At 44.8% G+C, this 20643-nt stretch overlaps 1 protein-coding gene across 1 annotated transcript in view; it reads right to left on the reverse strand.

Annotated features, from left to right (window-relative positions):
* Slc24a3 (solute carrier family 24 member 3) overlaps positions 1-20643 on the reverse strand; it is a 458281-nt gene that overhangs the window by 40449 nt on the left and 397189 nt on the right. The window contains exons 8-9 of the mRNA XM_057781502.1: positions 9229-9254; positions 2274-2327 (exon numbers count right to left, since the gene is read on the reverse strand). Coding sequence (XP_057637485.1) covers positions 2274-2327; positions 9229-9254 — 80 coding nt within the window. The remainder of the gene's footprint in view (positions 1-2273; positions 2328-9228; positions 9255-20643) is intronic.

Consider the following 20643-nt stretch of genomic DNA (forward strand, 5'->3'; position numbering starts at 1 on the left):
GCTCAGCCCAGTGCTCCACTGCAGGTCTCTTCCTCTCTTTCCATCAGTTGCTGGATGAAGGCTCTATGGTGACATTTAAAATATTCATCAATCTGACTACAGGGCAAGGCCAGTTCAGGAACCCTCTTCTCTATTGCTTAGGGTCTTAGCTGGGGTCATCCTTGTGGATTCCTGGGAATTTCTCTAGTGCTGGGTTTCTTGCTAGCCCCATAATGGCTCCCTCAATCAAAATATCTCTTTCCTTGCTCTCATCTCTGTCCTACCTCCATCTTAACTATCCCGTTCTCTCAAGTTCTCCTCTCCCCTCCCCTTCTCCTCGCCTCTTCCTCTTCCACCCTTTCTTTCCCCCTAACTCCATGCCCCCAGTTTTGTCAGGAAATCTTGGCTATTTCCCTTTTCTGGGGGATCTATGTATGTTTTTCTTAGGGTTCCCCTTGTTACTTAGCTTCTCTGGAGTCATGAACTGTAGGTTTGTTATCCTTTACTTTACAGCCAGTATCCACTTATGAGTAAATACATACCGTGCTCATCTTTCCGGGTCTGGGTTACCTCACTTAGGATGTTTTTTTCCTAGTTCCAAGTGATGGCTCTTTTGAAACCAGATATGACAGTGAAAACTAACTGGTTACACCCTGTCCTGATAAAGAACCAACTGAGGTAGGAACTATTTTTTGGAGAGGAGGAAACCAAGATTAAAATGGCTGAAAAATTTAGTCACATCCCCAAGGCTACTCAGTGGCTGGTGAGAGCTGTTGCTAGGGGCTAACAGGAAGCACTTAACGTTATTCCACAAGACCATATGACCTCATCTACAGAATTCATCCCAGAGAAGGGACCAGGGTGAATAAAGGTCAATCTTTGCCAAGGCTGCACGTGCCACATACTTCTCTTTCTACCTATTTGGCCAGTCAAAATGGCTTCTGAATTCTCAGACCGAATGTGTAAAGTCAAGTAAGCTATCTACCCAGGAGGTAGTTGAAGAGTCTAACATATGCTGTTGGGTTTTCCTCCCTCCCATGACTGTGGCACTGTTTTATATTTTTAATTGAATGTTTTAAATTTTGTGCTTGCACCCTGAAGCTATTTTATTGTGAAGCATGCAATTTTATAAATCAGATTTTATAAAACCCAACGATCAGAGCCTCTGATTGCAGAGAGGGGCGGCTAAAGAGCAGAGATTTCTATTTAGAACTTGGGCTGGAATTATGCAGAGAATTCCATGAGAGCAGGAGCTGTTATTTGCAATTTTATTTGTGTCCTGCTGGTCTGAACATCTGGAATGGTAGGAAAGCTGAGGCCTCAGCAAAAACAAACTTCTTTTAGCTGCTAAATGTGGTGTGACTTGGGGTAGAGGTTTGCTTGTTACCTTAATGTCTACATGTGTGACCTGCAATTTGTGGCTTTATGGTGACCGGGTTAGAGGGTGCAATGGCTATCGAAAGCCTGCTAGCAGAGTTCCTCAACTCTCCTTTCCTTTAGATTCCATCTGTGTGTGAAGACCACCTCATTTTGCAAAGCCTCCATTAAATGCATGTTGGTACACATAGCTGTCAGAACGAGGGTTGGAGAATCCAAATGTATGACATTTCTGCATCATCGTAGGATCAGTTTCTCAAAAAGAAGAGGATCCTTGACTCTAGGAACCCAAACTTAGAGCTTCCAAAAGAATTTCTAAAGAAGGTGAACTAATGAGTGTACAGTGGGGATGTCTTTAGCGATTGCCACTTCTTCCTCCCAGTCTTGGTGAGCTTCATGGCTTCAGCCCTAATCAATGTCTAACCTGCAAGCTCACGAGAGACTTCTAGCCAGGATCCTCTCACTGAAGCAGCTCTGGGGTTTCTAATTCTCAGTTAATACATATCTGTGGTTTTTAAGCCATTAAGTTTTAGGATAATTTGTTACACAGCAACAGATGATACATGGGGAGTAGTGGAAGTCTGTACAGTTTCAGGCTCTTAACTCTCATCCCATCATCCCAAACCCAGCATAGAAACACAACTTGATGGGTTTCACCTTCATTCTAGTAAAACCTAAAAGCATGACTGCCAGATCCTGAAGAGAAAGGCAGGTTCTAGAGAGTTCTCCAATGAAATATGGAAGTATTGATTTTGTCATCAAATATGAGTCGGAGGATCATTTTTATGATTCCTAATAAAAATGATAGAGATGCCCAACAGTCACTGGGTGTGTGGTGGCGGGCTCTGACTCTGAGTCCCTCCCACCTCCACTCTTCTTTCTACATCCTTATACAGTACGGCAAGTGTTTTACTTACTTCATGATGACAATATAGATGAGGTACATCAGCACAAGGACTAGGGATTCCCACCTGCACAGGACAAAGTACAGTTAGAGACGGCAAGCCCAACAGCCAAGCCATGTCAGCTGGAGGTATCTGATGTCAAGGGCCAGGATAGCAAGGTAGACCAGTTACACGCATTCCCAGTCTATGCAAGTGCTTTTTGTTGCATAGATCTTTCCTTCTCACCTGAAGGGAAGATGCAGCTCTGCTGTGAGGGAAAGTGGCAGGCCCTTGAGCATACAAGTGCTTGCATGAATCTGCTGTGGTTTACTCTCTACGGTTATCCAGAGCTTACTAAGAGCAGACACACCAGAGGAACTGATCAGGGAGTGGGTGGTGAGAAGTGGTGGGGGCTGGAGGAGGGGTTGAATGTAGAGGGGTGTAACCAGAAAGAGACAGAGACAGGGAGAAGAAAGAGACAGAGATAAGCAGAGTCAAGGAGAAAGTCAGGTAGTGTCAAAGACAGCAAGGGAGAGATCTAGAACCTTTTTGGGTGGGAAGGTGCCCGGAAGTATAAGATTGAGTGAGAGGAGGCTGGGCATGGTGGACACTGGCTTATGCCTATCACCCATGAAAGTACACTACACAGTGAGTTCTAGGTCAGTTTGGGCTGCAGAAGAGACTCTGCATCCACAACGTAAAAGTAGAAAACCCAAGCCAATGCAAATACGGACAAGAGGCGAGACAGCCAAGAGAAAGGAGGGAAAACAACTGAGCCAATAGGAATGTCCTCTTAGGATTGCAATTAAAAAAATTTTCTTTATTTAGTAACTTCCAGCTAAAGCTCAGCGGACTTGGTTTTTGGACCCCTGTTTATCCACAGGATTGAACTAGCTGAAGGAGGGAGCATGTTTAGTTTGGACAGAAGGGAATTGGGAAAGCCTGAGGAGGAAGTTTCAGGTCCCTTAGTCTTTTTTGACAGAGAAATTATCTGGCCTGTTATATAAAGACTATATAGGGATTTGTGCTGTTGTGTTTATAAAATGATGGGGAAATTCAGGTGGTTTTGCCTGGGGGAGGGGCTAGAATACGATAGGTTACGGCAGAGATACCTGCACACTCAGGCTTAGAAACCTGCCCAGCAGAAAAATAAAAAAATGGTGGTGCATGTATGCAAATCATTTATCCATAAACATGAATGTAACTGTATTGTTTGCAGAAAACATGGATGAGACTAGAGGTCATATCAAGAAAAAATGAGCCATACTCAGAAAGACCAATATTATGTTTTTTTTCTTATATGTGAAATATAGATGAAAAACAAGACATCAAAGTAGAAGTGAAACTCACAGTTGGGAAGGGGGCAGTGGAGGGTAGAAGGGGTCACGGAGTATGATGGGATGAATGAGATCAAAGTATGTGATATACATGTATAGGAAAGTAATAATGAAACCCATTATTTTATACAACCAATACAGACTACTTAAAATGAGACCAGTCATGAAAACCCTGAGTCCACACAGAGTTCTCCCATGCCTCCCTAAGAATGATTTTACTAATATGGTTTTATCCAAGAAGAAAGCACTTGGGGTATGGGAGGCCTTTGAGCATCTCAACTCTCCCAGGTTCACACAGTTCTTGGCTCCAGTCTCCAGGAAGGTGCCTTTAGTCTGCCCCCCTACTCCACCCCACTGCACCACTCCTTAGCAGGCATACATGTGAAAGGAACTTCGTGCTTAGGTCATTCTAAAGAAAGGTGCATTGTAATACACAGTGTGAAATCACTAGAAAAGAACCAAATTCAGTGGTCAGTTCTCTCTCTTCTTCCTCTTCCTCTTCCCTTCCCCTTCCTTCCTTCCTTCCTTCCTTCCTTCCTTCCTTCCTTCCTTCCTTCCTTCCTTCCTTCCTTCCTTCCTTCCTTCCTTCCTTTTTTCCTTCTTTCCTTCCTTCCTCTTTTTCTCATGTGGTATTCCAGACTGCCCTCAGATTTGTAACCTTTCTACCTCAGGCTCCAGAGTGCTGGGATACAAGTATAGATCACGATGCCCAGCTTAAATCCAGTACTTGCTAAACAGTTTTTACTTATAATCATTCTCATTCTTTGAGGGTTTTTCTCTCTCTCAAAGCAAGCCCTTCTTAAGCTGGTTGTTGACCATTTTTCAGGATCACAAGGGGAGAGACCTGATTTCTGTCTACATTGCTGGTTTCCTTTGTGGGCTTGCCAAGGCCTTCCCTAACATGCGAGCTGTTGAAGCTTCTATGGCTGCCCCATTCCTTTGGCTCCTTTGCCTAGCTGATCACCAGGTGTCTTCATGGTTCCCTCTACACATACCCTTCCTTAGCGCTTGCTGTAAGCATCTCCAAATGACCTCTGATAACACATCCACTGCCTGTCTACCAACCAGTGAGAACCATCGGTACCTCCAAGCTGTGCTGAATCTAGCTCCTGACAGGCCCTTAGGTGGGGCAGGAGGCATTCTCGGACAGTTTCCCAGAACTACTTCTGTCTCCCATCGTCACAACTTGAGGAACTCAGAGGAAGAAACCAGAACACCATTCTGGATATTTTGGTTTCTTCTCCAGCCTCTGGAACCTTGACACACATTTCCTGACGCTCTGGCCCTGGCTGACCTGCTACCACGGATCCACAGACCTTGTCCTGCAGGGTGACCTAACAGAGGGGTTTCTCATGTCCTCAGTTTTAAGCATCTTTAGGAATATTACCTAACAGAAAGCTATTCCTTATCCCTTGCCCAGGAATAGAACTCTACTACACCGAGGCAACAAGTGACCTCAAGAAAGATAAGTCCTACCTTCAGTTCCCAGGGTCAGGAGCAATAAGTCTGAAGTTGTAACTGTTAGTCCTGCCCTGGCCATCATCTTACCAAAGATATGTAAGATGGAAGGGTCTCAATAAAGCACTGATGCCTCTTATTCTCCCCTCTTGTCTTGAACACAGATGTGATGGCTGGAACCACAGGAGCCATTTTAGGACTATTAGGGGAAGGGCTGGGAAAACATCCATGGTGCATCTGAGATACACAATGGTTTGTTTGTTAAAACCATCTTCTACCAAGAGCCTCCCACTGATTGCTGGCTCCCACTTCTTGCGTGAACATGAGCACACAGCACAATGTGCTTCAAGAATGGTGAAGGAATCTCATTCAGGTGTGGCAGGGAATCTGGCTTTTGTATACAGTTAGTCCTGCTTGTCTGCAGGTTCTACCTCTGTCACTCAAGCAACTACAGGTTGAAAATATTCTTAAAAAAATTGTCTTTACTGAACATATATAGTTGCTCTCATGGTCACTTGTAGTATCAATGTGACACAATCTAGAATCACCTGGGAAGGATATCTAGGTTGGCCTGTGAGGAGGATTATCTGAGTTCACGAGAAGAGATGCCCACTGTGGGTGGCATCATTCCCTGGGCAGTAGATCCTGGACTGCATAAGGATGGAGAAAGTGAGCTTCACATTAGAATGCACTCACTATTCATTGTTCTCTGCTTCCAACTGTAGGTGTAATGTGACCAATGCTCTTAGAATTCTGATGCTGTGACTTCCCCGCTAGTCTGTCCTGGGACTGGAAGCTAAAATAAACCCTCTTCTCCCCAAAGCTGCTTTGGTCTGGGTATTTTCTTTTTACAGCAACGGGAAATGAAACAAAGACGATTCCCTGAATAACCTAGTGTAACACTATGCAATACATAAGAACACTTCAACCCTGCTATTTAAACATTTGCATGCATTGGGCATTAGTGATCTGGAGGTGTCTTAAAGCATACAGAAGAAGGTGTGTAAATACCATGACATTTTACATATGAATTGGAACAATAGATTCTCATTTCCTCAGCAGTCCTGAAACCAATTCTTCACAAATCCTGAGAAAGCACTGCAGTTGTATTTGGCAATATTCATTATTTTCTAACGAGCCCTCTTGTTTCAAAATCAACACAGCTGCAATCAGGGTCCATCTGAAGATCTCGAGTGAGTTAATCACCTGTCTTAACCTCTCTAGAGGCTGCTGGACTATCCTGGAGCAAGGGTGGAACTCAGCTTGTGAGGTATCACCAAAACCCTGCTGTGCTTTTGCTGTGCACACTCCAAAGTCTGGTTTAAAAGAGAGAGATCAGCTCCTACCCACATCCAGGAAAAAAAAAAATCAATGCTTAGTAGGTAGGAAGACAGGGGAAGCAAACAGTAAAAAGTACCTTCAAATTCAATCAATGTATTTTGCCTTCCCTGGAAGCCCCAGAGCAGCAAAGGGCCAGTGGTGCAGATTTTAATTTCTTGGCCTCACTCATATGAGAAATTCTTTCTGTCAGCCCATGCATGCAGTAACAGTGGTTACACAACAGGCCAGCACTCTGAGAATGATGGGACTCTGGGTCCTGGGAGCCTGTGGCTCAGATCTTTGGAAGCAAAGACACCCCCACAGGGCTAGCTAGCACCAAGACGCATTCCCTTTGTAACTCATGCATCTGTGACCCCCCTGACTCCAGACTCCTGACTTGTATAGGCCTGCTGGTGCTTAGACTGTAGGCACATATGGCCTGTTCTTTGCGTAATCTAGAATCCCCTGTGATAGGATTTAGGCTTTATCAGAGCGTAAGTTTACCTAACATCTCCCTCCCTTCCCCCATCCCCCGAGAGAGAGAGAGAGAGAGAGAGAGAGAGAGAGAGAGAGAGAGAGAGAGAGAGAGAGAGAGAGAGACTAGGTTTGACCAAGAATGCCTGCCCCCCACAGGCTCATATATTTGAATATTTGAATGCTTGGTCTTTGGAGAGTGTCACTACTTGAGAGGGATTAGGAGGTGTGACCTTGTTGGAGTAGGTGTGGTCTTATTGGAGGAAGTGTGTCATGGGTGGGGGGTTGGGGATAAACTCCGAAGCCCAAATGAAGCCCAGTGGCTCTCTTTTTTCTTCCTTCTGCCTGCAGATCCTCAGCTACCATGTCTGTCTGCATGCCACCATGATTCCCACCATGATGATAACGGACTAAACCTCCGAGAGTTGTCTTAGTCATAGTGTTTCATCACAGCAGCAGAACAGTGACTGAAACACCTTTGCAACGAAGGGGAAATTAACTAAGCCACTAAGACATGTTAGGTATCTTGCTCTGTGGGGGAGCCAGCCAAAGCTCGCTTATCAGGACATCTGCATTTGTCTCTCTCTGCCATGGTTCTCATGCAGCAATGCGACGCTTTGAGAGCACAAGTGAGGGCTCCCCACCCTGGGGTGGCAGCTCCTCGACCCTGGGGTGGCAGCACACTCTTAGCAGACCTGGGACCTGGGGTGCTCTAACCATTCTGGCCCCCTTCAGGCTTTTTATCACTATTACTTAAAAAGACTTCTTCTTCTTCTTCTTCTTCTTCTTTTTTTTTTTTTTTGTGAATAAGTATGGAGAGCATGGGTCTTTTAGAAAATAGAGTATATGTATTATATTATAATCTGCATTTTTAATTATTGGGTTTTCAAACATTTTCCAAGCTGTTTTTTTTAAGGAAAGGAGAGAGAGATAGGTCTTAGAGAGAGTCAACAACCTACCTCCTCATGCTGGCATAACTACTCTCTGACAGTTCCCATCACTGAGGTAGGTCCTTGGCACCCTCAAGTTCTGGAAGCCGGGGAGCTATTCTCAGATAGAGGCAGAGCCCCCAACCAAGGGTTAGAGCAAAGCTGAGAACGTTTCACTGAAAGTGAAGCCACAGGAATTCTCTGTCTCTTTTTCTAGCTCACTCCTAACTCAAGGTAATGCCATGGAAGTTTCTAGCCTCAGAGTCCCTCCTATTTCTAAGAAGTTTTTCATTTTCTTCTACTTATGCAGATCAAACATTTGGGGGAAAACTGTAACACGAATGCATAGGATACCTAATTTCGATTTCCATTTCAAACATACTGGACTTGCTCAAACTCATTTTGAGAATGGGGGTTTGAACAGTTGGTCAAAATGCAAATATCCCTCTGTATATTTAATTGAACAACATCCTCTATCTAAGTCACCCATAGACTCAGAACCACGCGTTGCCTTTTAGAGTCTTAGCAGCAGTTTAATGGGATAACTGTCTGTGTCGTGCTTGGATCTTAACTCCTAAGGTGTCACTGAAGTTTGGAATATTGAACTTGGTTTACCTCCTGCTACCCACAGTTCAGATCTGGAAAGTTCCCCCAATGGCCAGAGTGCTAAAGAGTTGATTCCCAGCTTGATGCTGTTGGGAACTGGTAGAGGTAGGGGCCCAGTGAGAGGTTCTTGGTGTGCCCTGGAAGAAAACAGTGGGACCCCTCCTTCCCTTGCTTTCTGGTAATGGGTGATTGGTTTTGTTTATTTCCGGGCATGTCCTTTTATCATGAACATAGGCTGGAACCCTTCAAACTGGGAGTAAAAATGAACTTTTTCTCTTTGTAAGTTAATTGTCTATGTACTTTGCTGTGATAATAGAAATCTGATTGACAAGGATATAAAAAGATTAGTCAAACGACAACTAGGGTCCAGCTATGGCTGACTACAGAAGAACACAAAAAATTGACAGCATCCAACTTCCACAATAAAGACATAGAGAGATGAAGATATGAACCCCATCACCCCAGCAGCCCAAGGGAAAAGCTAAGTAAAAGGTAATTTGATGTCTTTGTTGAGGAAGAATGGGTGGGGCCTAAGAAATCCTTGTTGTTCCAAGTTGTCATGACATTTCTTTCCTTTTATAAATTAGAATTATTTACTTATTTGTGTGTGTGTGTGTGCACATGCACGTGTGCATGCTAGGTGTCAGTGTGGAGGTCAGAGGACAACTTGTGTAAGTCAGTCCTCTCCTTCAGGCACATGGCTTCCAGATATTAAACCCAGGCTATTGGCATTGGCAGCAAGTACCTTTACCTGCTGAGCCATCTTGCTGCCCTGTTCCTTTTCTAAACCTCATCTCCAGCCTACAATGCATTTGGCTCTGTGTCATAAAAAGGTACAATTAGAAGAAACAAAAATGTACTTACCAAGAAACTTTTTCATCATAAATGAACTGTGAAAAAAAAAAAAGAAAGTCAGTTAGAGATGTGCGCACACATGTGCACGTAATAGTGTTTTAAGATGATGGGCTGCCAGTACTTGCGGCTGGCATGGTGACATTCATGATTGGGCTGAAACGCCAGGTACCTGTGGGCAAACTCTTTCTATAGTCTTTGACTACTGATAGAGGAAGGAGAATTGTGTGAAGATTGGGGTGGGAGAGGGTGGGAAGGAGAAGCGAGGTGATCCAGGTCACCCTTCAGTTTCTGTCCCCAGATAGAAGGACTGGGAGAGATGACTCTGCTTTCTAAAACAAGACACATCATGGAACTTAGGTCTACAAGGGAAGGTAGTAACTTGGCAGGTACTTTCAAATTCTGACCCTTTAGGTACCATGAGTCACACTTCTGCACATCTAAGATTTGATGGAAACATTTGACCTTCCGTACACTCAACAGTGTCCTTCTAGCTGTCTCCTTTTATTCCCAAGAGATCTCTTCTATCACAACCAGAAGTGGGGGGAACAGCAACCCTAAGCATCTCATATAGAAAGTAATCTTGAGACAAGTGAATGGTATCACACTGTTTGCAGACCCTGGGCACTGTTGGCTTCCCATGCCTTGTGCCACAGTCTGCCTCCTGTCAAGGAAGGAGGCTACGGAAGGTCAGAAGCAGTGAAGGAAACAAGTGATAAGCCGAGATTTTATTCCCATATGTTAGGATCAATAGAGCGTCTATAACAAAGTTTAAACAGTTATTTTCCAGCCAACACTACCTCAGATCAATTCCCATTTGGGGGAACTAAACAACAATCAAACAAAATAACAAGCAAACTAGCAAAATCTTTACATATGGAAACCAAATTTCAGAAAGCAGAAATAATTTCTGGGATTGTTCAATCCATTGTGGAACTGATTCCAGGACTCGGGCCTGGCTCTTATTTTGAACCTCTTTTCATGACACACTTATCTGCCTATACGACTCATAGGACCCACAAAGGGTATGCCTGTCATGGATGCAGGAAGCCATAGAAATGTTTTCATGGCTTCTATAAGGATGGCGATCTTTGAGTAGCACTCCTCATGAAGGCAGAGGCCTCTGGAGCCTCTATGACAGAGGCTGCAGGGCAACCTAGGTATCCAGTGCCAGAATGTCATTTAAGCAAGGTGGTAAATGTAGGTAGCAATGCGGGCATTGCCTTGGTCCGCAGCGAGTCTAATAATCTCCAGTTGCACTGAGACACAAAAGTCACCTCAAGGACAGCCCACACAGCTCACAGGAGCTCTTCCTGCCATGGTAAAGGTCTAAGGAGAAGGACCAGGATCTAGGAGTCATGCTTATTTGTAACTGGTTCTTTTTAACAAGTTGTTAAAAAGAAAGAAAGAATGTTGCTTCGTTGTTTTGTTACTCTGTCTCTGCCATCAAGTTCAACAAGTAGACATCTGGATGAGAACTGCCAAGCCAGAATGGGGAAAGGATTGGAGGAATCAAGCAAATAATCCCATGATACAGGCTGGATGGTACGGAACCCACCCCCTGGAAAGACTCACGGTTGCTTGACATAATTGCTAGCATTAACAAATTGTTATCACGAAATAATGGAACAGAACCAATTATTTAAGATGGAAAAATTTTTATTAAGTACTTAATTCAATATTAGTCTTAGCAATGGGGAAGAAACAATTACTTCAGAGTTACTCAAGAGAATATGAGACTCCAGGAGAGTTTATTAAACCAGGACAATTGAATTCTCTCCCACCAGAGAAGGCAGGCGAAGGCGCAATATGGATGCGGTTTGCAGGGAGCTTGTATTCTGTAAGAGATTCTCCACAGATGGGGGCATAGATCCTGCAAAGGCAGTCACGGAGAGTTGACTGCTCTTGGTACAGAGACACAGGCATCCTTTAGGAACGTTTCAGGAACAGCTGGTGGTTGGTACGCCTTTAACTATTGATTACTTAAAGAAAAAAATAATAATGGGCTTCATTGTACAAAGATCCTCGCTGTGGCTTGAATGTGAAACTTCTCCCACAGATGTGCATTCTTGAACAGCGGGTCCCCAGCTGGAGCTGGAGGGGGTATAGAGCCTTTGCTACGGTGGCCTGGCCAGCAGAAATGAGCCATTGGCCTTGCAGGTAATGTCTGCTTCTGCTTCTGGCCCAAGCTTTCTGCCTCCTGATTCATCAGGTGTGAGAAGCCACCTCAGACTCCCTCTGCCACAGACAGGAGTGTGTCCCTTCATGTCCTCCCTCTGCCACACTAGCCTGCACCCTCTTCTGAAACTATACACTTCTCCTTTAAGTTGCTCCTGCCATGCATTTTGTCATAGTGAAAAGTAACTAATAAAGTCCCAAACTGGGAGGTGGGTAGAGTTTACAGGGAACCTCAAAGAGCTGAGAAACAGCGGGCAAACCATGGTGTGATCAGCTGAATTGCTAGCTAGAGGCCGAGCATATGAGCCCACAGGGCTGCTGTGGTGGTGTGTGATGTGTGGAGGCTGGGAGGAGTTAGACACAGAAAGAGAAATGGATGTTATCTTCCTGCAAGTGCTAGCACACAATAGTGATCTGGAAACATTCAAAATACCTGATAGTTTTCCTTTTGTGTGTCCCCGGGGACACCCTGTTTCTCAGGGGTAACAACTGCTGCATCGGTTGCTCAGGAGAACAAAGTCAGGGGACTCGGCTGCCCTATGGCTGCTGCAAAACCATGGTGCAGTTTATCCCTATACCCTAAGAGGATTGTACAGAGCAACAAGAAGATCTATCAGCGGAAGTCAGGGCTGGTGCTTGGGGGAGGCTGTGTAGCCTGGTCATCCCTTCCTGGAAGACTGGGAATGAGGAAATGTTCTTTTGAAAGAAGCATGGGGCTATCCTGACGGAGGCCTAGGATCATTCTGTGTGGAAAGTTAAAATGACAGAGGAGGCTGTGGGAAAATGGGTTTCGTTTTATGATTAGTTCCACTTTGGTACCACTAGGTGGCGCTCACAACCCAGCCCTCCACCATGGTGTAGGCAGCAAAGTTAAAATGAAGTAGCTCAAGCCCATTTTCAAGGCTCTGGTGAACCCGTGTGAATGAGCAGAAGTATCACGCGGCAGGCAGTCCACTGCAGCGCCTACACCAGCCTATAGCTGCGTGAGGCAAGGGGAAGAGCTTCCTGCTTGACGTTCACGACTGGGGGGAGCGGTGAGTAAGTCATCGGTGCCAGACCAGAATCTGCTGGTGAGTTGCAACTAAGCACTCTCCTTCTGTGGCATTTAGAAGTAACTCAACAGGTTCCCAAAAGAAAGAAAGCCTTGGATATTCTCTGCTGTATGTGTTTGAGGCCAGGAACTGAGAGAGCTCACAGTGCTGAGAGTCACTGGTACTCAGGAGGTGGGCCTCAGATTTGCTGAGCAAGCGCTGCCCCGGGGTCCTGGCCTCTGACCTTACACGTGGCTCACCCGAAGTTACACTTGTCTTCTCTTGGGTTCCCACATATTCTGCAGCTGGACTAAATGTGAACAACTAGAAATGAATTTGACAAAAGCACTCATTTCCTCTAGGCTTCAGAGAAGTGGCTGGGTACCATGGAAACAGGCTTGTCAATCCCAGTGCCCGCTCTAAAATTCTTCCCGAAAAGTCAGGCTGACTTCAGCCAGGTGGATTCCCGGATGCCAGAGCAATCCAGGAAACTGCCAAGGGAATGGCTCCTTCAAGATGGACAACATGGCAAAGACAAGATGGGAGGGGCTTAGGTGTAACCAGGAGAAGAGAAGGATCTGCCTCAGCAACACTAACTGGTCCCAGAGTTTGAATACTATAAGCTACAACTACAAAACGGGAATGGCTGCATTGCTGCAATTTCATAATCTATATTATGATCATTGGCACTGCGAGCATTCTAAGCAGTGAAAATGACAGGAGAAAATCAAGAGCATCTTTTTCTTTCAAGAGGCTGAAACTTGAAAATCTCCCTTTCCTAACTATCAAATCAGGCTAGCCTCTCCCATACTTACCATTCAATGGCACAGGGCACGCCCACCCCCCACCCCCCCACCCCCCCACTCCCCCACCCCCCCACTCCCCACCCCCCACCCCCGCCCAGCTGCTCCGAGTTTAGAGCACTCATTTCTGTGGGTCTAGGAGCTAGCAGTACAAGTGGCTTAGCTAAGGGGGTGGGGCAGGTGGGACATACTGAAAAGCTGTGCTCTGCTATGGCTTAAGCTTTAAAGATAACGAGGCATGTAGGAAGAGAATTCGAATGACATTAGTGGCTGCAGGAAGGAGGATAAGAAATTAAGAGTTTGAGAAGTGCTGATCATCTCCAGGAAGAAATGGGTGAGAAGATAAATGACGTATGTAGGAGACAAGGGTTGGTGGTAGCTGGGCATCACAAAAACAAACACAAGCACAAACTAAAAATTTAAAGCCATTTTCTGCTGTGGAATAATCCTTCTGTACATTGTATGACTATATGCTGCTACGATTGGTTTAATAAACAAGCTGACTGGCCAATAGCTGAACAGGATAAAGTTAGGCGGAAAAGTCAAACTGAGAATGATGGGATGAGGAAGGGAGGAGTCAGAAGGCTTGCCAGCTGGATGAAGAACCAGTTGAACACACAAAATGGTATAGAGGTAAAAGCCATGAGCCTCATGGCAACACATAGGTTAACAGAAATGGATTAAGTTGTAAGAGTTAGTTAGTAATGAGCCTGAGCTATTGGTTGAGTGTTTGCAATTAACATAAATCTCTGTGTGGTGATTTGGAAGCGGCTGCCAGAATGGGAAAAACTCCACCTCCAATTTTCACTGTAAATACTCAGTGGCTCTTATTAGCAAGCTGCCTTCTCCAGAACAGCTGATATACACCACTCCCTGTTGAGTGAGCAAATGCAAAGATGACCCCAGTCTCCTAGGATTCCCAGCACCATATAGTTCCTTCCATACACCCACCGCTGACTGTAAAGTCTGTTAACTTCTGTGTGACCACAGTCAATTTATTTCAGGACTTTAAGTTTATGTCACAATCATTCTCCTGGGAAGCTTCTAGCTATCATCATTATTCCTCCTTGGCCAGAGGAGAGCTGAAATGAAATGACAGTCCAGTTGGTGCAAGGAAATCAAGAGAGAATCAGTTAGTTCCCAGTAAAGCATGGGATTAAGAGGGAGAACGGACTGGCTAGAGAGAAGGCCACCTGGAAGGTAGACAATGCTCACTGTGACTGTCAAGATTGTGTTTCTACCACAGGAGGAACTGGACAAAACAATTTCTAGAGTATTTAAGATTATCTGCTGTGATGGATAGCCTTGTCAACGTGACACAACTTGGAATCACCCGGGATGAATCTTGATGAAGGATTGTCTACATTGGGTTGGCATGTAGGCATGTCTGTGGGGATTGTCTTAAGTTAACTGCTGTGGGAAAACCCAGCCCAGTGTGAGTGGCAAGGAGTTTTAAACTGTGTCAGGGTAGAGGAATGGAGCTGAGCACAAGCAAACATGTGATCATATGTGTATTCGTTTCTCTCTGCTCTTGCCTATGGATATAATGTGACTTGTGGTTTAAAGCTCCTACCTTAACTTTCCCCCAGTGATAGACTGTAACCTGGAAGAATGAGCCAAATGAGCCCCTCTTCCCCTATACTGCCTTTTTTGTCAGTTTTTAAAATCACAGCAAAAAAAAGAAAGAAAGAAAGAAAGAAAGAAAGAAAGAAAGAAAGAAAGAAAGAAAGACTAAAACAGTTACCTTCATGAGCTCTAGGGTATGTAAGGTAAAGCTATTTTTTTTTTCCAACAACATATTCTCAGAATAAGAACTATTTCAGATTCTCAGATGCAGATTTTGTTGGAAGGAAATCTGGATTCTACACAGCTGTACCGTATAGCTGGAGCTACACTGGCATGTTATTGCTGAACCATCTTAGACACCTTCTCTGTTAGCCTAAAAGACATAGGTGACTGTAGGAAAGTTCATAGTTCCTACAGGACAGTTGGCTCATTAGAACTGCACCATCCAATGAGGTAGTTATTAGCTTTCTACGGTTCTGCTGTGGGACAATGATTTTACCCTGTAAAGATTTGTTTCTTGTACTTGTTTAGTAAAATACTGATTGGCCAGTAGCCAGGCAGGAAGTATAGGTGGGGCGAACAGGCAGGAAGTAGAGGTGGGGCAAGGAGAACAGGAGAATTCTGGGAAGAGGAAAGATTCAGTCTGCAGTTGTCACCCAGACACAGAGGAAACAAGATAAGAATGCCTCGCTAATGAAAGGTACCAAGCCATATGGCTAACACAGACAAGAATTATGGGCTAATATAACTTATAAGAATTATAAGAAGCTTGATCTAATAGGTCAACCAGTTTATAATTAATGTAGACCTCTGTGTGTTTCTTTGGGGCTGAAGGGCTGTGGGACCAGGTGGGATAGAAACCTCTGCCAACATGGCTGTACAATGCAACTTAAAAATAAAATTCAGTCGTTTGTTCTTGCTAGTTGCATTGCGAGTATTCAGTAGCTGCACATGCCCCTATGGCTACCATGGCTACTGCATGAGACAATAATGGACAGAAAGTTCTGAGTTTAGTCAGAAAAGTTCATGTCTCCTGGGGGTCATGTGTTAAAAGCTTGGTGCTTAGGTTGGCAATATCGGAAGGTTAGTAAAATCATTGTGGAGAGGAACCAAATGAAAGGTCTTTAGGCCACTGGGCATGCCCTTGAAGGTGACAGTGGGATCTCTGTCTTCTGTTTTCCTTCTTGTTTTGGCTTGTAAGGTTGTCACTTTGTTCTATCACAAACACCTGTTACAATGGGTTCAAAGCAACAGGGTTATTTGAATTTGAACTTGGACTTCTGGGTCCATGAAGTAAACAAACCTTTCTGTTTATAATTGTTTCAAGTATTTTGTTATGGCAACTAATGCCAAGTCACTGCCTGTCTCTGGCAAGGGAATGTCAGCTCAGCTGTTTCGCCACCCCCATGGGAACTCTTTACTCAGGGGTTCTGCAAAGAGCTCCCCCAGTGATGGAAATGGAGGCGTTAACTTGAACTAGTTTCTTTGCTGGGTGTGCACCCAGAGTGGCCTGAGGACCGTGCCAACTAGGATCAGTGGCTTCTCTGCTTTATCATCTACAGACAGCACTTTGAAGGGGATTTTTGTACCAGTCCAAGTTAACAGGGAGCGATTCCATAGAGTTTTCCATCTCCCACGAAGGCTCTCTCTTCTTCATGTTCACAATCCCTGACTACAGCTTAGATGAAGTGTAAAAATAAAGTAGTTCCTTTTGGGCAGCTGTTAGACTGATGAAGTGATGGATCATTTGCATTTATGCAAATATCATGATTATGTAAATCACAGCAACATTTTAATGCAAGAAACTTGACAGGCTGGCTGGAATTTGGAAAAAGGGCAGGACTGGGAGGCTGGCTATGCCCCTGGACCAAGTGATCCTGGGTGTGGAGGAGAGGCAGGGGAGACCTGTACTGATCTGTGGACAGCTGTTCCGTATGTGAGCAGACACATGATGGGAAACACGGCAAAGAACACAGAACATTCTCAGGACTTAACAGTGGCATTTCTCTTGCTTCCAGGCATTATCTAGCTTTTCCATGGCCAAAGATTCCAATAGAGAGGGTGTATGAGGCTAAAGGGAGGCTCTCTTCCCCAGGGGAGGACAATAGGAAGAACATATTGTGTGTTTTTGAAAGAATGATTGCTTTAGACAATGATATACCATCATTGCAGACTAATCATAACATAGCTCAAAGGAAAATTGAGATGGAGCCTAAGTACTAAAGAGAACTGACTTTGGGTCTCTTAATCAACTGTCTTTATTTGGGGGGATTGTGCGGGAAATGCACATGCCTGTCTCACTCCTGTGCCCACCTTTAACTGGAATGTCTTAGCAGTCTTAAGACTGCAGGCAATAATGAAGCTATTAGCATTCTCCTGACTGGACTCCTTGCCCTCTGTCCTTTAGCAGCAAGTGGCATCCCTGGAGAATCTGTCTTGGCTATCTTTGGATCTCTAGGCCTCCTGGTTTGTCCTTGGGGCTCTGCTGTATGACTCTTAAGGGTGTCTTGATGAGAAGATACATAGAAATGGCATCTGGTTCCACTTAGTCCACCCTTGCCCTGGGAGTGAATGGGTTCTCCTTGTACAACCTCAGGGGGTCAGCTGAACATTTCAAAACTTAAAAAAAAAAGCTAATAATTAAATTAAATTGTTTGGAAAGCTTGGTGATTATTCTGTGGTCTGGGGAAAGGGCGTTGTAACAGAGGCATTTTACGTGGCCACGGCACAATCCTGTATTAACCTAGGTATTACCTAAAGAAAATCAATGAACATGTTTTTGTTACTGTATCTGCAGTCACAAAAGAAGGGAGTTAAAAAAAAAAGTACTGGCAAAAAGCTACAGAGAGTTTGTGAATTTCAGTCTGAGGCTGGGGTGGGGAATAGACGTGGGTCGCAGTGACAGCTACTTTGCTAGGTGCTGTCCTTCTGGACCAAGGATGGATTCATTCCCCACACAGTCTCCTGTGGGAATCCCAGATGGCAGGAGCACGGAGGTGGCTCAGTATTAAAGTGCTCGCTGTTCAAGCGCAAAGGCCTGGGCTTGGATCCCCAGCCTCCAAGTTAAAGCTTGGGGTGGGAGCACAGGATGGGGGTGGAGACCAGTGGACCTTGGTCTCCCTGACCAGCTAGGCTGGTCCAAACAGGAGGCTCCCTGTTGACTGAGAGACCCTGGCTCAAAAAAGTAAAGCAGAGAAGTAATAGGCAAAGACATCCCAACATCAGACTTTTGCCTTCACAGGGGTGAGCTGTGCACACAGACACATGCACATGTGCAAGAGTGCACACACACTGATACAGATAGATAGATAGATAGATAGATAGATAGATAGATAGATAGATAGATAGGTTGGTAGGTAGAGAATATGAAAATATGCTCCATGCTCACTGACAGAAATCAGAATTGTAGACAAACTAAGCCCGCACAGACAAACATGATCTTGCTTCTCCAGAATTTCAGAATTGACTTTAGACATGATCATGGATACACCAGAGGTCAATATCCCAAAGGATTTCCTGCCACTTCCAACATGTCCAGTCAAAAGCTTTGCTTTCCAAAGTCCAGCGCCTGTGAGATGATGCAGGCTGCAATGCAGTTTCCTGGTTTCCACTTCAGTACCCAAAGAGTCAAAATCCCCACTTCCACACTCCGATCAGCGTGCCGTTTTGTTCACTAAAATTGGGGGAATGTCACTTAATGTAAAATGAAGCAATATTCAGCTTTGAAGACTCCCATTTTATCTGTTCCACTTCTTCTTAACACTAGACAAGTGCAATTTTCCCTCAAAGTCATAAAAACCCTAGTTTTGACAGCCTGTCTGTGAATACACAGTCCAAGTCTCCAGCCCATGGCAAGGAATCATCCGATGCCGCTGTCTGCTGCTTGCTGAAGGAAACACAGCGCGGCCTCAGCAGCCAGCGTGTTCAGCTGTCTCAGCTTTGTGATTTATGTACCGTGGCCCCAGGGCAGATGGTTGCTTGGCCCAAAGACCAGGTTCAGGAGGGTGTGCCACCTGTGACCCAGAGAAACCAAACCTCTTCACTTCTTCACACGCTGTTAGCAGCAGTTGCGTCTGATGTATCTTGGACAGGTCCAGAGAAATTGGACTGAAGGCAAGTTTTTCCACACACTGTCTTGGAGGTGTCTATGCTGCAAGCCAGTACTCACAAGACTGCTCTAGGGGGCGGACATCTCTGAGTTGTACTCTGGGAGACCTTGCCTGTCTCCCTTGTATGTTACTGCCTTGTGTTTGCAAGCCTAGTCATCTCTCCGAACTGCAGCAGAGTGGAAGTGGCATTCATTTACGGCTGGCATCTCTACTCACACATGTCTCTTGAAAAAAAAATACAATTTTCAAAAAAATATAAGAAAATACCCACGGTGGTTTGAAAGAAAATGGCCCACAAAGGGAGTGGCACTATTTGGAGGTGTGACTTTGTTGGAGTAGGTGTGGCCTTGTTGGTGGAAGTGTGTCAGTGTGGGGATGGGCTTTGAGGCTTCCTGTGCTCAAGCTATACTCAGTGTGGCACACAGTTGCATCCCATTGCCTATGGATTAGGATGCAGAACTCTCAGATTCTTCTCCAGCACCAAGCCTACCTGCATGCCACTTGCTGTGAGGGCAGTGAACTAAACCTCTTGACTGGAAGCTACCCCAATTAAATGCTTTCCTTTATAAGAGCTGCTGTGGTCATGGTGCCTCTTCATAGCGATAGAAACCCTAGCTAAGACAACATCTGAAAAGGCAGAACAGTGGAGTGTACAGGAGCAATATGTATTGATCCCTTGCAGGACAAAGCTCACCAGAAACCATGTTAGGAAAGTCTGGGTTGAAGTTAAAAAGAGTCTACTCAGGACAAACTGTGTGATAGTTTTCAACCTAACGCGTCACACAGGAGAGTAATTTGTAAAGCAGGTCATCCAGTCCTGCTGCAGAGATAAGAAGCTGGAAACCAGAGGGAGTGATTTTCTGAGATCAATGCTGCTAGTAAGAAACTGTGATGGGCACGGTTTTCTAGACGCTCAGAAATATATATATATATATATATATATATATATATATGATGCATCATATATGTACATCAGATTAATTATGAAGTGTTGGTTAACATCTGCTACAACCTGTCATTTATAAACCCGGTAGTACAATTCTGGACCAAGCCTAAAAACATGATAACCAAGGAGCCACTGGCTCAATCTCCCTCTTTGAGTTGGAAAGCACCAATGTCCAAGGGCACAGGAAGCTGGATGACTCTGCTTATGCAGCAAGAACAAATTACTGCCTTCTACTGTGTTCCACTGAGGTGCTCGAGGGACTGGCTGACATCCACTCACTTTGGTGAGAGTGTTCTTTTTTCTTAATTCTATTGATATAAATGCTCTGTCTGGACGGACCGTATGTTACGGCTTGACTCTGAACTATCCTGCAAGTTCTGATGATTTGTTCTCTAGCAGGTTCAGGAAGTGAGGCACAGCTGGAAGAAATATGATAACAGAGGCAGGCTTTGGGGGAGATAGCCTGGCCACTTGCTCCTGTCTCATTCTCTGTATCCGAGTCCATCACGAAGTTGATGGCCTCTGCCACGTGCTCCCATCACTCGGGTTTTAACTACTCAATACACCAGCCTTCCTCACCAGGATGGCCTGAAACCCTCTGAAACTTTTGATCCAAACAAATCTTTTATGCTCCAAGTTGCATCTGTCAGGTATTGTGAAAATGAAACAAAGTAATTAATACACAGAGGCACCCGGAAATAATGTATCACTGAGACCTGGGCCTCCCTTAGCCAGTCAAGTTGACACATAGAATTAACTGTCACAGGAGGAGACTGGCGTTAGGAGCCAGGTCG

Source organism: Chionomys nivalis, chromosome 9, assembly GCF_950005125.1.
Source record: "Chionomys nivalis chromosome 9, mChiNiv1.1, whole genome shotgun sequence".
NCBI lineage: Eukaryota > Metazoa > Chordata > Mammalia > Rodentia > Cricetidae > Chionomys > Chionomys nivalis.